Source organism: Zalophus californianus, chromosome X (genome assembly GCF_009762305.2).
Source record: "Zalophus californianus isolate mZalCal1 chromosome X, mZalCal1.pri.v2, whole genome shotgun sequence".
NCBI lineage: Eukaryota > Metazoa > Chordata > Mammalia > Carnivora > Otariidae > Zalophus > Zalophus californianus.
In genome coordinates this window covers 17,940,347-17,956,904 of record NC_045612.1, presented here as the reverse complement: position 1 = coordinate 17,956,904, position 16,558 = coordinate 17,940,347, and the positions used below count along the sequence as shown (strand labels likewise).

At 41.8% G+C, this 16,558-nt stretch overlaps 1 protein-coding gene across 1 annotated transcript in view; it reads right to left on the bottom strand.

Moving 5' to 3' along the window:
- GPC3 (glypican 3) overlaps window positions 1-16,558 on the bottom strand; it is a 403,498-nt gene that overhangs the window by 123,718 nt on the left and 263,222 nt on the right. The window contains exons 4-5 of the mRNA XM_027608126.2: window positions 13,472-13,605; window positions 2,763-2,888 (exon numbers count right to left, since the gene is read on the bottom strand). Of these exons, the coding sequence (XP_027463927.1) occupies window positions 2,763-2,888; window positions 13,472-13,605 (260 nt within the window). The remainder of the gene's footprint in view (window positions 1-2,762; window positions 2,889-13,471; window positions 13,606-16,558) is intronic.

Sequence of the window (16,558 nt, the reverse complement as noted above, 5' to 3'; positions counted from 1 at the left end):
CCCAAGGAAGAGTCACTTCCTGGATTATAGCACCCTTACACTGTCTACAAATAGGTTTGATTTCCTTCCTTCCTCCCTCCCTCCTTTCCTTCCTCCCTTGCTCCCTTCTTTCTTTCCTTCCTCCCTCCGTCCCTCCCTTCTTTTCTTCCTTCCTTCCCTCCCTCCCTCCCTGGATAGCACATATCAACAATAAAAGTTGCGTTAAAACAATAGATTGTTCAGAAATATAAATATGGGTTTGAATTAATACCTTTTCTCCATACTATACCATTTGTGTTATTTTATTATTTTGTTTGATACCCTGAGATATTTAAAGCCAGCAAATTAAACAAAAAAAAACTTCATTTAACAGAATTATTGTAATGGTGCAAAAGCGCATTTGGCTAATTTTTAGACTCATTCAAATTCAGCAGGCTTTGGATTCCACCATTTGATAGGGGAGGACTTTCTTGGTTCTCGAGCAACATCCTTCATGAAAGCACACTGGGCATGAAGTAGCTTATATGCACCAAATTCAATTTAAAAAAATCCCACTAATTCACAAAACATAGGCCTGGGAAGAAATTCTTTTGAATAAACTAAAACTGGATCATCTAATTTTGTTTTTCTTGAGGAACAATAGAAGGTATATCCAGCAGGGTTCCAGCATTTGCCTTAAACGGTCACAACAATAAAGAAACCCATATTAACACTTGATATATAGTAGGTGCTCAAATACTTGTTAAATGAACATTAGCAAATAAATATATCGCTAACTAACATTTCCTCTTTAGGAGCAGACCATGGTTAGGAGATATGCTGCTTAAAACAAATTAGTATTCGGGAATTGTTCATTTTTTACCATATTAGCATCCCAGTGGGTAAGTCACTGTGATGGTTTCTCTTGAAGCTTATGCAAGAACCACATATTTGACCTGTGGGCATTTTCTTTTTTAAGGATTATATTGTTTATACCTGTTTTACAGCATCTGCTTTTAACAAAGCCAAACACCAACTGCTTTTCTCTGACAATTTAAAAAAAATATGTCATAACAGTTAAGTACATTTCCATGATTCTACTTAGAACCTGATGAGCTTTTAGAATAATAAATATATGCTATTTCTCCAGAGTGGAGTGGATGCACGGGGCCATTGATCCCCGTAGCCTGATTCACATTTGCTGGAGGGAAGTCTATCTCCATGCAAATTCAATGCCTCATCCCATTAGCACCTCATTCTCACTGTCCCAGGTCAGTAAAACAGCTTAGTTGGGAAACAAGCTGTTTTCAGGCATGTGTTTTGCCTTGCGTGGGGAAGGGGGCGGGGGAAGGGAGAAAGGGAGAAGGAAGAGAAGAAACATGAACTGAGCTTCTGGTATATGCCAGTCTGCTACGGACTCTACTTTTATGACCTCACCTAATCGTGACAACAACCCTGTGAGAAGCCCTTCCTTACAGAAGAGGGCCTTGGGACTTTCTAGGTTGAGTGACCCACCCAGCAAGGCCCCACATGGTAAGTAGCAGGACTGAGATGCAAACCCAAGTTCATGTGGCTCCAAAGCCTTCCTCTAGTCCATTACATTACATTGCTAATTCATTCCATTTAGCATCATGACTAATTATCCCATGCCCTGATGTTGGTTCCCACTAGACCTTAAGCTCCTCAAAGCCGGTAACTTCCTGTCTTCAGCCTCATATCCTTGGTGCCTAACCCACAGTATCTCAAACTATAAAGGTATATGAATGAATGAACAAATGAACCGGTAAGAGAAAAAAATCCCACAGCCTGCCAGAGCTAGAAGGTTCTAATCCAACCATCTCACTTTTTAGATGGGGAAACCATGGCCCAGAGAGATTAAGTCACTTGCCCCAGGTTAAGTGACTCATTAGTAAAAGATTCAGAACTCGAGTTCAAGTAGCTCCTATATTCTCCTCGACAAGACGCTGCCACTTGGACAAATAGCTTTGGAAGCCTGCTCATCAACTCCCCATGGTTTCCTAAGCATTTTACCCCCCTGATTTCGTTCCTTAATCCCAAACTCTTCCTTACACATGGGAAGCCATGGAGGTTAGGAGTGCCATTAGCTCACTAGATTGAGAGCTCCGGGAGGACAGGAAATTTTGCCTGTTTTGTTCACTTCAACGTGACTGGCGCTTAGAACGTGCTCAGTAAATATTTACTGAATAAAGGAACATATATTATTTCCTTTCCAGCAATGAGCAAATTCTTCACAGATGACAAATGTTAGCACAGATTATACTCAGTGATGAACCATTTCAGCAATATTGCTCAGTGAAATGGTACCCCTTTTCCCCTCCCCATTCTCTCCTCCATCTTCATCTATAAAATGGGGGGAAATAATTTACTTCTGAAGGTTGGCGTAAGGATAAAAAGAGTTAATACAGACAAGCACTTAGCACAGTGCTTCATACACAGTTAACTCTCACTAAACGGTAGCTATTAGTGTGTATATGATTTCTTCAAACCAATAAATAAATAAGGGTCCACATAACAGGGAAATGGAGAAGCCAAAGACAAAAAAGGGGGGTGCTGTTTGATGCTCTACACCTGGTAAAATGTCCCTGAATACACAGTTCTCTACATGCTTTAAAGTTTGTAAATTCTCTAAGGGCTTGTCACAGATGCTCACATGTATGTTTTTTTCAAGAACACTTCTTGTGAAGTTAGTGAAGGCAGAGAAAAGACATAAACAACCTTGAGATAGACCTATGATGAGTCTTTCTCAAACACTGCTATATTTAACATTCAAAAAAAAAGATTACCTCTCCACGAGTTCCTGTCCGTTCCAGCAAAGAGTGTCATTTTCAGCCACGGGGCTATGGCTGCAGACGTAGCCAGGCAAAGCGCTATAGAAGCTGATGAAAGATTTCAACTTCTGAATTAGTTCCCTGAAAGAAAAAGAAAGCATCTGTGCATAAGAGGCAGGTAAACCCAGTATGAGAAAAGTTTAATTTCCTTATCAGCATGACAGAAAGTCTCTGCCAGGCTGATTAGAGCCATAAATGATTTTAAAAAAGACATTCTTGGTTACAAGGCCACAATTTAGTTTTTTTTAAAAAAATCAATAAAATGATATTGGGGGGAAGAAAAGTTGCTTGCCATATAAGGTGCTGCTCCTAGCAGAAGGATGATTTAATTCCAACATTCATTTTCTTACACATTCGGCTTCCATTTTTTGTTCAGAACGCTGTTACCTATGTTCTCAAAGGTGCTGATTACAAGGCACGCGGGAGCACTACGTATCTTTTGGTTTCTGGGTGTAATTGAGTGCATTGATTGTAATTTACAATGCTATTACCCTAGAGATGGCCCCTTTCCATATAGGCTCGGGCTAATAGTTGCAGATCAGAATTACAGGGTGCTCAGAGCAGTGTACGCTCTACGAAATTCTCCTGACAATATAGCCAGAGAAACTCACATCTGCTAGAGGAGGAAGGTTTCTTTGTTCTTTGTCTGTATATTGTGGTAACTATGGGAGGGGGTGGTGGTGGTGGTGGGAGGCAGGAGAGAGTGGATCCTAGTATATTTTATTATTTATTTGCTTTGGCTTTTATGCTACATATAAGACAAATGTGTGGGGGGGGAGAGGGAGAGGGGGAGAGAGAGAGAGAGAGAGAGAGAGCGAGAGCGAGACAGAGAGAAGAGAGCAAGCACATTATATATGCAAATAGGTATAAACACACACACATAAATACCCAGCAAATTTTCTGGCCTATTATCTTGTTTCAGCTGTACATGGACACACAAAATAAGACACTACAGACTGGAGAGAAGTGGCTATGCTTATAAAGAAATATTAAAATATCTACACAATAGATGTCTGATGGTAAACACAAATAAAATACTCTTTATTCTTCTAAAGCAATGTTCCTGGCAGAAAGGAAGTTAAAGCGTTCTTCATAACCAAGTCTATCTTAAGTCTCTACTAAGTTTTTAGAGACTCCGGCCAGGGAATTTTCCGGCAGTGGAGTAATTATTCAATACTGTTTCCAGGCTAAGAATGGACTGGCCTGATATATAGGCCTCTGGAGAAGCCAGAGGCCTGAATCTCATTTGGACACTGGTGGGAGTCCTGAGCCCAGAAAAGCCTTCTGGGGGTTGTTTTCGGATCTGGCCAAAAGAGGAAGACTGGTAGAAATTATTTTCTTGCATTTTTCCACTTTATTACCATAAAACGATTCATTTCAACTGATGATTTAGAAGAGGGAGAGCACTTACAATACTCAGCACATCTTCACAAAGGCTCGGGTCACAGCAAAGCCAGGGTGATGGACAGAACAACTCAAGAAAGGTTATTGGGATATACATAACTCCCGATACCCCAACAGTTGCTTCCTGCTATGCTCAACCCCCCTCGCAGCCTACTGCTGGGGGCTGAGCTCTGTCAACCTCCAAAGTGAAGAGGCTCAATCCAGGGCTCGGAAAATAAAAGTCAACATTATAGTTTCTAACAGGAAAAAGATGGGTTCAATTAACGCTAATAGGAGAGATGCTCTGTTTTACAAGGTAATAATACAGTTCCCAAGAGTGGAAACTGAGAGAGTAAAGGCTGAGGCTGAGTAATCCCCCACCTCCATGAGGAAATGGAATATGGCCATCAGTCTATGGGAGGCGACGGCCTGCTCTTTAATGAAAGAGTTTCCCTTAGGCCTCCTCCCACCTCTGAACTCTCTCTAAGATAGCACATGGCAGGAAAAACTGAACTCATGGCAAAGTTTTCCAGTTTGACTTGCCTAGAAGTTAAAAGAGACAAAAAAACAAAAACAAAAACAACAACAAAAAAACACTCTGAACTTCTCCTAGCCCCTGAACCATTACAGTCTTCTGGGCTGATCATAAAGATCACTGGCAAGTTGGAGAAGATTCAGAGAGGGTCCGTCTAAACATCAAGGGGATGAGGGGCTGCCATAAACACGAGACCTCCCACTTTAGTATGGAAGGACATTACTTGGTGGGGTCAAGATAAACGTCTAAGAAAACCGCAGAGAATGTGAATACTGTGAACACAATCTGGGTCGTCAAATTCTAGGGCTCAGGGGAATCTCTTTGAAACTTGAGCAAGGTAACTTGGAGACACAGAAGGCCATCCCATGTCATAGAGTACTCATTACCACCACAGGACATACAGGATGGACCTAGGAAGAGATTGTGCTTGAAAAACTCGCTTCCGGATTAACTGTTTTGAATTTGGAAAAGTTTCATTTAGCAACCACGCTATAATGATGGTTGGAGTCTCCGAACCGCCCCTGAAAAGCTGTTAGGAGTAGTAGGTAAGAGCACTGATTTTGGAGTCTGACCCACGTAAGTGTCAAGGGCCAGCTACTCCCTCATTTACTTGGCGGCATAACCTTAGGCAAATTCTATACTCCTCTGGGCCTTAGTTTCCCTGACTGTAAAATGAAGCTAATAATAGGTCGCTGTGATGATTGACGCAATGCACGTAAAGTGTTTAGCATAGTCTCTGACACAAAGTAATCCCCCCATAACATTAGTCATGGTCAATATTACCATTATTATAAGCCAGTAGAATATGAATATTTAATGACATATACATTATGTTTCAGATAGTATGCAAGATAATTAAGGGTTTTTTTTTTTTTCAAGTTCCAGGTAACTATTTTCTATGTGCAAGATGGATAAATCCTTCATTGTTTGAGGTGAGTATTAATAAGCATAACCGTGTTCTCTCCCCACATATTCTTCCTGGTATTTTTTTTTTTTCCAAAGACTAGCTAGGTACTGGGCTGGGTAACCCCCTGGGCTAATCTGGTAGAGCAGTTTGAATGGTCTTTGCCTGATAAGATGGTGGTGGCCTTCAAAGGGATTTGTGTGTAAGAATCAGATGTGGAGGGCCAAGATGAAGTCCAGTTAAATGTCAATTAGTCATCAGGGAAATGCAAATCAAAACCAGAGTGAAATACCACTTCATACCCACGAGGATGACTATAATAAAAAAGTCCAAGAAATAAAATAAAATAAAAAAGACAGACAACAATAAAGTGTTGCAAAAGATGTGGAGAAAGCGGAACCTCCACGTTGTTGGGGGGAATGCAAAACGATGCAGCTGCTGTGGAAAACAGTTCGGTGGCTCCTTACAAAGTCAAGTATAGAAGTTACCATATGGCCCAGCAATTCCTCTCCTAGGTATATACCCCAAAGAATCACAAATGAGTACTCAAAGAGGTACGTGTAAATGCATGCTCATGGCAGTGCTATTAACAATAGCCAAAAGGTGGAACAAGACAGATGTCCATCAACTGATGAAGGGATAAACAAATACACAGTCCATACAACGGAATATTATTTGGCCTTAAATAGGAATAGAATATTCGCACACGTTGCAACATGGGTGAACCCTGAAAACATTACGCTAAGTGAAAGAAGCCAATCACGGAAGACCACATATTATATGATTTCATTTATGTGAAATGTCCAGAATAGGCAAATCTATAGAGACAGAAAGTAGATTAGTGGTTGCTTAGGGCTTGGGGGCAGAGAGGAGGCCTGAGGAATGATAGCTAAAGGGCACAGGACTTCCTCTTGAGGTGATGAAAACGTTCTAAAATTGATGGTGGTGATGGTTGCACAGCCCTGTGACTATACCAAAAACACCTGAATTATATACTTTATATGGATGAATGGTGTGTTATACCAGCCTTATTGAGATATAACCCCCAAAAGGGTAGAGAATGAGTGAGATACGTCTCAGAGGAAGACAGGCTTGTCTAGTAGGAGGAGGGCTGTCCCTTGGAGCAATGGACGGAGATAGTCAAGGGGGCCAGATGTGGCTCGACGTGAACTAAAACCATGGGCGAGGAGTGAGAAAAGAAATGCCCAAGAGCTGCAAACAATGATTAAAATCTATTTCTTCCTTTATCCTTTAAAATAAGGTCTGTCGGTTTTCTTTCTCCTTGCAAAAGAAATACATGCTCACTATGGAGAATTTAGAAAATACAGAAAGGTAGATGGGGAAAAAAAGAACCCTATTCATAGTCCTACCAACCAGAGATAATCACTGTGAATATTTGGATATATTTCCTTCTCGACTTGGCTCTCCAGTAGGCTTTTATGTTTAGTCCTCTAAAACCTATTCTTCTTGAGAGGCAAGTTCACGGAGTTCTTTTTGGTTCTCCGAGTACATTATTCGCGTTAGAATCCACGGTGCGTTTGATGAGAAAAGCACCCGAGAATAATGAAGCGAATGCAGGTTCTCAAAGAACTCTCGGGGCCCCTGGGGGTGAGGCAGTCCCCACGTTCAGGAGAAGAGAGAGCCGGGCTCTTGGCAAACTGGTGCTACAGGGTCGGCCATTCCTTCACACAAAACCTTCCACAGACTGTGGGAGGGAAACTAGACCTCGGTCTCCCAAGAGAAAGTTGGGTTTTTGAAAACAAATCCAGATGCACTATTTTGCAGGCTAGAAGAAAGCCTTTCAAAACTGCTGGAGAGTTAATGAGCTTTTCAGAAGAGCCAGACAACAGGTGCTAATGTCCTCTGACATCACAGCCCTGACAGCAGCGAGTGTGACAGGCGCAGTTTACCTCCTACCGAGTTTACTGGGCCTCTCTCATTTCCCCTCTTCTTGGTCATTCACTCCTCAACTCCTTCTGGCCTGGGAATGGAGGGTCTTTTGCTTTTATCTTTCCTTGAATAAAGCCCCCTGTCCCTCTGCTTATAATCTTAAAAGGAGGCAAGGTGAATATTTCCATTTCTCTCTTTAAAGAAAGATACCTGAAATGGAATTAGGTGACATATTAATTACCCATGTAGGACTCAGTCCAGATTTCTCTTCTTTGTGCTAGTAGCCCATGACAGGCAACAAAAGAACCTCCACCCATGAACTAAGGCAGTTTGCTCAACGGAATTGTCTCTAGGGAAAAGAAAAAAAGATAGACCGTTTGGACAATTAGTTGCCCGGGATGGGAAAAACAATTTGATTGAAGGGAATGTTCTTTGATTCCAGTTCTACTTTATTCTAATACGTGCATGCCAAACATACCACTTGACATATAAATAGTAGAGCCTAGGGCTCTCACTTAGGTCAAACCCAACACTTGCTTACAGCAGTGTGCTCAGGGGGGGAAAAAAAAAAGTCTCTTCCTAGAGCTTTCTATTCACTGTGTTAAACGTGGAACTAAGGGACAGGGCCCCTTTGCGTGCACGAGCCATTTTGAAATATTGCAGCTGGGTGCACGTGATCTCCCCTGGAGGGCTCCCACCGTCCTCAAGAGGGGCGTCCCCTTCTCGGGTCGTGGGGGAGGGGAGTCCCTTGGCTTTCTTGCAGTGATTTGCTTGGGCAGGCATCAAAGCGGTACTAATTGGAAAGCACTACAAGTAAAAACAGCCTTTCATCCCCAACTGCAGATCCTGAACTTTTCTCCTTTATCATTCAGGTTCTTTCTTTCTTAATATAAAGTAATAGGAGCTCATTATTTTTAAAAAAAAAAATAATGGAAAACCCAGAAAAGTGAACAAACTAAAATAATTATAAAGGGAATGACGCAGGATCAGGTTTAATTCTGCGGCAGAGAAACGTTCACCGTCTGACCCGAAACTCTCATTTCCTGCCATTCCGAAGATTAGCCCGTACTTTTTTTCTCGTGCACTTCCCTTTGCCTGGAACATCCTCTCTTCCCTCCTCCATCTGTTGAGTTTCTCATCTCCCACCAAGGCCCGGCTCCAGAGTCACCTTCTCCAAGAAGCCTTTCTTGACTTCTGCAAGGGGGCCGCTGCCTTCCCCAGCCGTGGTACCAGCACCCTTTTGGACACAGCTTTGCAACGACACTTGCCCCCGGTGTTTGAAAATTATTTATTTGTGTGTCTTCCCCCTAACTAGGCTAGGAGCGCCTCCTATTCATCAGAGCCTAATCCGTACACAATGCTTAGCGTATAGATGGTGTTGACAAATGATGAAAGAAGTAGCGTCCTATTTAGGGCAGAATGACTTGTACCAGACTCAAAACTCGTTGATTCACTCAGGACATACTTTGTTGTTTTGTTCGGAGGGTGGAAGGCACCACTGAGCTTACAAAGCTGCCTAGCCCAACCAGAGCAGCAGTCTGAGAGGGAGTGGGAGTGAGCATTGATTTGGGACCAGGGAACTGAGATCGGCTTTTGTTCTTTTCTTTCTAGGTCATTTACTAGTGTCGCCTAATCCATCGCCCCTGTAGACCAAGTCAGAGGGGGAGGGGAGGAGGGGCAGCGCAGGAAGGGGAAGGGTGGGGTTACAGAGATGCAGGCGGAGGGACTGTGCCACTTTCTCACACGTTAGCAGTTGGGCCATGATGGACTATTCAACTGAAATGCGGGGCTTAGAAAAAGGACAGAGTGCTCACGCAGTCCACCAAACTTTGCGGGGCGGGGGGGGGGGGCGGTGCGCAAATGACATGGTAGACAGCATCATATGGGAAGCAGTGAAGGAGACATTCAGGAGGCCCAAGGAGGGAGAGGCTGCTACTGAGAAGGGCTGAAGATATTAGGGCTGGCAAGGGCTACGGAAATCGCATTGCTTCTTTTCGGGTTGCTTAACTTGTGCGTCTTGTCCTGCCCTGTTTTAAATTCGATGACAGATATTTTCAATATTTCTACCTTAACGGAACGCTGAATCCCATTTGCAGGCCACCAGTTGAGTATTAAATTGCCTTTAAATTGGACTAAGCTATTTCTAAGATTAGTTGTGTGTTGCAAACTACCCAGTTGGGGGCAGACAAAACAAACAGATGACTTCTGAATGCTACCAAAGGAATACTGCATTTCTTTGTGTGTCGTTATTTTAATAAGGCAAAGGGCTTTTCAACTCATAATCAGATTCAGACAGCTTGCTCCCAACCTCCACAGACAGAAAGCTACAATAGGGTTCCTTTCCAATTATCATATTTTTAACCACGGAGGATGGAGCTTGGGCATGGGTGTGAGGGGTGCTGGAGGCACATGTATTTTTCTGGACAGTGTGAAGTGCTGTGCAGGACATACCGAGAAATTTATAGAGGTACTGACACTCTGCCAAAGCAAGTCCTGCTAATAACATCAGATTGCAGGGGCCGGGGCATGCAGCAAGAGATCATCTTAATCCCCAAGTCTCCCCTCTCCCTAAGAGGGTTTACAATGCCTATTGGAGGGAGTTAACTGAAATCAGACACTCTCCTGTTGTTTTGCTTTCTGATTCTTCAAGAGAATTCAGGAGGAAAGGCTCTGGCCTTGGACTCTAATGTTTCAGTTTGCAAGAGATGGGAAGCATCATGGGGTAGGCTCGTGTTCCCAACACCCAAAGGAGTCCTGCCTGACCACCGCTTACTCAAGCCAACAGGCTACGTAGTTTTTCTTATTATGTTTTCTTTCCTTTTGTGCTTAGCAACAAGTTCAGAAACTCATCTAGACCAAGTGCCAAATCTGGGTGCCCAGCCAAGAACCCGCTCATCAATTTCTTTTTTCCTTGGAGGAATCAACATCACAGAGCCCTCCCCAGTCAGGCAACAGGGCATGGGTCCCACAAGAGCCCCAGACAGAGGCCATGGCAGCAGGGCCTGGATAAAGTAGGGCCTCCTACTTACTCATAAATGGGTGGTCTCAAAATGGGCCTGGGCTGGTGTGTTTCATCTGAACAAACTCTGCCTATGATTCTGTGACCAATTCATATACCACCTCCTCCGTGAAGGCCCTCTATAACTCCCTGGGCAGAGGCTCTCACTTTTCCTGTAGGCTGCCTCTAGGGATAGACTCTGGACATCTTTTGCACTTATAAAACCATTTTGGAATTATTTGCATTTAAGTCTATTTCCACATCAGACTGCTTTGGAGAGCTGAGATTGTGTCTTGATTTTTGATGCTCTGCACACATTCTGGCACATAATAGGTATTTCCTAAATGTCTGCTGAGTTGGCTAAAGCCACATATATGAAAATACATATTATTGTACAATATTATATAAATATATTACATTATATTACATTTATAACATATAAATGTCATTTATAATTTAAAATTCCATTTATTAATTTAATTTTATTTTAACAAAATTGTTTACGATTTTATTTTTAAATAATCACTACACCCAGTGTGGGGCTCGAGCTCACAACCCTGAGATCAAGAGTTGCATGCTCCACTGACTGAGCCAGCCAGGTGCCCCTCTTATTAATTTTAAACTAATAATTATGTAGTATAATATAATACAACACATTTACATTGTATTTTATTTTTGTATGTTATTTATAAATAATATAATTATAAATTATATACAACCATATAATTTATATTATATTTATATAATTTTAAATATTAATATATTAGTAATTATATATCGATTCATTATTAATATAACATTAATATGTAATATATATTATAATAATACAATATAAATATAAATCATTCACTTCAGCCCAATATGCAAGGGGTTTCCCTTAGTTAAAGATCAATGACAGGTTAATTTCTCAGGTGGTTTGGGCAAAGTGTGAAAGCAATGGAAAACAACAGACAAAGGAAAGTCAGGGGTTAAAGGAGGTCTGGAAAAATGACCAAATTTTGTCTTCCCAGAATGACAGAAACTTCCCAAAGTTCCCTTATATTATAGGGAAATGGGTCTCAAATATTTTGGTGCCAGGACCCCTGTGGCAATTTGTAAATATGTCCACAAATTCTTTGATACTCCTTCCTTCAAGAAGTGGAATTTAATTTCCCTCCCCTTGAGTGTGGACTAGAATTGGGAACTCACTTCTAACAAACCGATGCCAGAATTGACAGTATGTCACTTCCCAGACTAGGTCAGAAAAGATATCACAGCTTGCTCCTTGCTCTCTTCCATGGATTGCGTTTTACTGGGGAAGCCAGCAACCATGCTGCGGGGACACTCACGAGGTCCATGTGGTGAGGGACCGAGGCCTCCTTTCAAAAACCAGCACTAACTTGCTAAGTGAGCCACTTTAGATCTACACTTCATATGACTACAGCCCCAGAAACTGACCAAAATTTCTTTAGAGACTGACAACCACCCAGCTAAGCTGTTCTCAAATTCCTGACAGAAACTGTAAGATAATAAATGTTGGTCGTTCTGAATCACTGTGTTTTGGGGTAATTTGTTATGTAGCAGTGGAGAAATAATATAACTCCTTTACACTCTTAAAAATGAATGAGGGTGCCAAAGAGATTTGTTCGTACGATATGTATCTTTTGATACTTTCAGTTTTAGAAATTAAAACTCAGGGAAAAAATATTTATTTATTAATTTTAAACTAACAATGAGCCATTATGTGTTAACATAAATACTATTTTTATGAAAAAAATAGTGAGAAAGTGATATTGGTTTTGCCTTTTTAGAAACTATCTTTAGCCTGGCGTATTAGGAGACAGCTGAATTCTCCCATTGGCTTCTGCATTCAATCTGTTGCAATGTGTTGTTTTGGTTGAAGTATATAAACAAAACCCAGGTTCACATGGATATGTAGTTAGCAAAAGGAGCATCTCACAGACTCCCCTGAAAAGGGTCTCTGGGACTTCCTGGGTGCTTGAGTCACACTTTAAAACTGTTGCTACAGGAAAACTAGAAATCCATTCGGTTGGAAGTCAACAAAAGAGAAGAAAATGGAACTTCCTGAAATGCTTCTTTGGAGGATTATCTCTCAAGCACCCTTACTGCCTTCTCTCACTCCAAACTGGATCATATATGACTAAGAGTTATCACTGCAAAAGTAAGTGGATATGAATGGCATAATGTAGCCTACATCTGAGATGTTGCTGATTTCATCTCTTAATTTTCCATCTATAGGCCAGTCTCTCCCAATTCCCTCAAAGTCATCAGGAAGCAGAGCTCATGTCTGGCTATTCTTGAGCCAGTGGCAGGCTTGGGGACAGGTGCAGTCCTTTTGGGAAGGCACCTCTCCCAGATTTGTGTTGGGATTCCCATCCAATGTCTATTCCTTATTTGTAACCATGAAGCTAGAACAGGGGAAGAAGTCATCCGGATGAGGGGAGGAGGAATGAAGAGAATCAGAAACAAACTTCAATTTAGTCCCCTGACTGCTGTCTTAAGAAACAGAAACTGAATCCTTCATTTTATATACTTACAAGAGTGTATAGAATGTGCAGTATGTGTATATACATGAGTGTGTCTTGCCAGTTTCTCTCTGGTGAACTTGACCTGGACTGTTAATAATGGGAAAGCCACAAGCGAAGCCATAAAGCTGTGAGACCAGATCACAAGCAGAAAACGTTTTGTTTAATCAATAAATATCTTGAATAGAGAAATCCATTCCACCTTGTTTTGCTCTGCTGGATATCTACATAGGGTAACTTTACATTTAAATATGGCTTAGATATAATATGGTATCTTTCTTCTCTGGCATTGACAAATGATAGAATTTAATCAAACTCTACTCAAAAGAACAAAATAACGTGTGTTTAAGAAGCTTCACTCCAAAGGTTTTTGACCTCACAACACAATTGCTAATTGTACGCTGAAATAGAGAAAAAAAACCCTCTCACCTCCTTCGGCTGGATAAGGTTTCTTCATGTTCTACATGAGCAACTTTTAATACCTTCTTGTCAATAAACAGATCTTCAGGATAATAAGCAGATCTATATTGGCGTTGTTGAGACTGGGCGCATAACTTGCCAATCTGAAAAAGAAATGTAATATAATTATATGATACTTTCACAGATATGATAGTAGAAACAAATTCTGAAATGCACTTCAATGTCTTCCCCCAATTTCTTTTTAAAGAGCAGAACGAAGCTATTACTGGAGTCGAAAAAGGTGATAGGCTTCTAAGGCAAAGAGCCATCTGTGAAAAAGAAGGCTGAAGACTGGCGGAGGGGGAGGAGGGGGCTCTGAGCACAGCCTATTCAAAGGTTTCCTAAGATGAAAAATGCTTTTCCTCTATAGTGAACTGCACATTTGAGAGGACCCTCTACAAAAGACTTAGGCTATTGATACCTGTCAATGGCCCTTGGTATTTATACGAATGAAGAAGTTCGCAAATGGGAATTACAAAGTTTAGAAAGAACCTGTGCAGGAGGTGAGGGGGTGTGAGAGATGTGGAGAGTAGCCTGTTAATAGAGCAGCCTCCCATGCAGAGAGTTCTGTCAGAAGACCCAGGGTAGAGTACTCTGAAAAATGCCAATGTAATTGCTCATCTGGCTTTCGTAAAAACGCCCAAGGGAAGGAAGAAGGCAAGCCAACGAATCAATCGCCAGTGTGGTCAGCTCTGAATCACGTTATCATTGAATAAGGCCAGGGCCGAGAGTACTAAAGAACACAGGTGCTCAAGAAAGCCTATCTCCTCTCCTCCCTCGCTCTTTCCCCCCCTCCACCCTTCCTTCCTCTTCTGTTCCTTCCTTCCTTTCTCTGTCCCTTCACTTGTTCATTCAAAAGTACTTGTTGGATGCCTCCCTTGAAAGCTTAGTTCTTTGACACTCAATGATTAAAAGATGGCATCAGCTTTCTTATCTCAATTCTAAATGATGTGGTTCAATTATTGTAGGTTTCTATTTTTGCGCTTTCAGACAAAAGCCTAAAATGAACTTCTATATGAAAAAGTATGGGGGCGCCTGGGTGGCTCAGTTGGTTAAGCGACCGCCTTCGGCTCAGGTCATGATCCTGGAGTCCCAGGATCAAGTCCTGCATCGGGCTCCCTGCTCGGCGGGGAGTCTGCTTCCTCCTCTGACTCTCCCCTCTCTCATGTGCTCTCTCTCTCTCTCTCTCATTCTCTCTCTCTAATAAACAAATAAAATCTTAAAAAAAAAAAGAAGTGTGTATTAACACGTCTCCCTTATGCCAGACACTAAGCTAAATGTTATCACCCCCATTTTAGAGGTGAAGAAACTGAGGTTTGGGGAGGTTGTTACTTGCCTGTGGTAAATACACAGTGGATTCATTGTCTGACTTCAAAGCTTACACAATATCACCTCCCTAGAGGACGATGCTTGGTTTCCAGTTACTTATACTCTCTCTCCCTCTCCCTCTCTTTTTTTAAAAAAGGAACTCCCAGTCCTCAAAAACATAGCCAACATAGCCAAGGTGAATATATAGATTGTATACTTTAGGAAAAATATTAGAAATACCTGGTGAAGACAGAGGTTCTATCTTTGGTACTTCTGTACCTCCATGGAATTCAGACTGAATTTTGCATGCTGTTAGGCACTCAGTAAAGGCAAATTAATTGAAATGAATGGAAGGAAACTCCTAGTGTCAGGCCTGGCACGCCATTTTACTGACAGGCCACGGGCTGCATGTGGTCATCCGTTTCTGGATTTCTCAAGATGGCCCCCATCACATTTAGGAAGCTATCTATGTCTTTCTAAAAGCAAAAATGGCATTTGGCTTGTATAGCTTTGGCACGTTTTCCATATATAAATCAATTCTTGAATTAGAAAAAAAAGAATCTTAAGTCAGTAGTGGCATCATATCCACTGATGAAAGACAGCGCCTATAGTCTGATATTCAGACCAGCTATTCTCAGTAGTAGATCTTAACAGGAAGGAAATGAGAGGTGCAGACATTTTGAAATATTCCGCTTGCCTGTGAAATGTAGGATACTGAATTTTGCAGATGTGTTTATGAAATGCTATTTGACTCGGGAAGATATTAACTTCAAATAAAGAATCTGTATTCTCTGAGTTTACCCGAATTGACGGTGCTTTAGGCGAGGGGACTGCCTGGCTGGACTGGGGAGTTTGGTTCCAATCACTTCCAAAGTTTACAAGGCAGATACAAATAACTGAGGGCAGACCGTGCATCCTAAAATTATGTTCATAGACATATACATGTTTACTTTGTCACACAGCCGGGGAACATTTGTGGAACCAAACCTTGATCTCCGCTCCATAAATCTCTATTTATTACTCCGTGAACATACATCAGTGTGAGAATCTATTTCACCAGGATCAAAGTATTCTTGGCACATTCAGGAGCACGAGACACACTCTCTTGACCGACACCTGTTCCAAAGCCAGCACCAAAATCAAAATCGTTCACACATCTTTCGTGGTAGCTTGTCTACTCACAAGCCACAGCTGTGAAACCTGCCTCCCCATTGAAAGTCTGCCCTTTGTATCTGTGAATGCTAATTGGGCCACAGCAAGACTTTAAAGTTTCTAACCCCCCTCACCTTACTGGAAAGGGGGTGCAGCGAGGCAAAAGAAGGAAGGTTAAGAACAAATGAGAATGTAGCCAGTGTGACTTTTCTTCCCAAGCCACCCAATGTGGCATTATCAGGCAGACTCCCCAAGGCTCCGTGTGGGGTAAGGGGCAAACAATGGTGTCCTGCCAATGTCCCCAACCCACTCCCATCTGAAATCTGCCACATCTTATCAGATGGGCTGCATTTTCTTCCACAAATCTACCATGAAGCAAATTTTTCACATATACAAAGCATTTGTCAAATGTAGACCCTCCCCCCTTGGGGCTCTTCTCTCCACATCTTTTACCTCCACATTGTCTGAGCTGTAGGTGAATATTATGAGCTCATTTTGAGAGGTGGCCACAAAAAGAAAACATAATTTACAAAGAAACGCAGTATTCACATTAAAGAGGTCCTTTCAGCTTTACACTCGGGCAACATCAGGCAACGC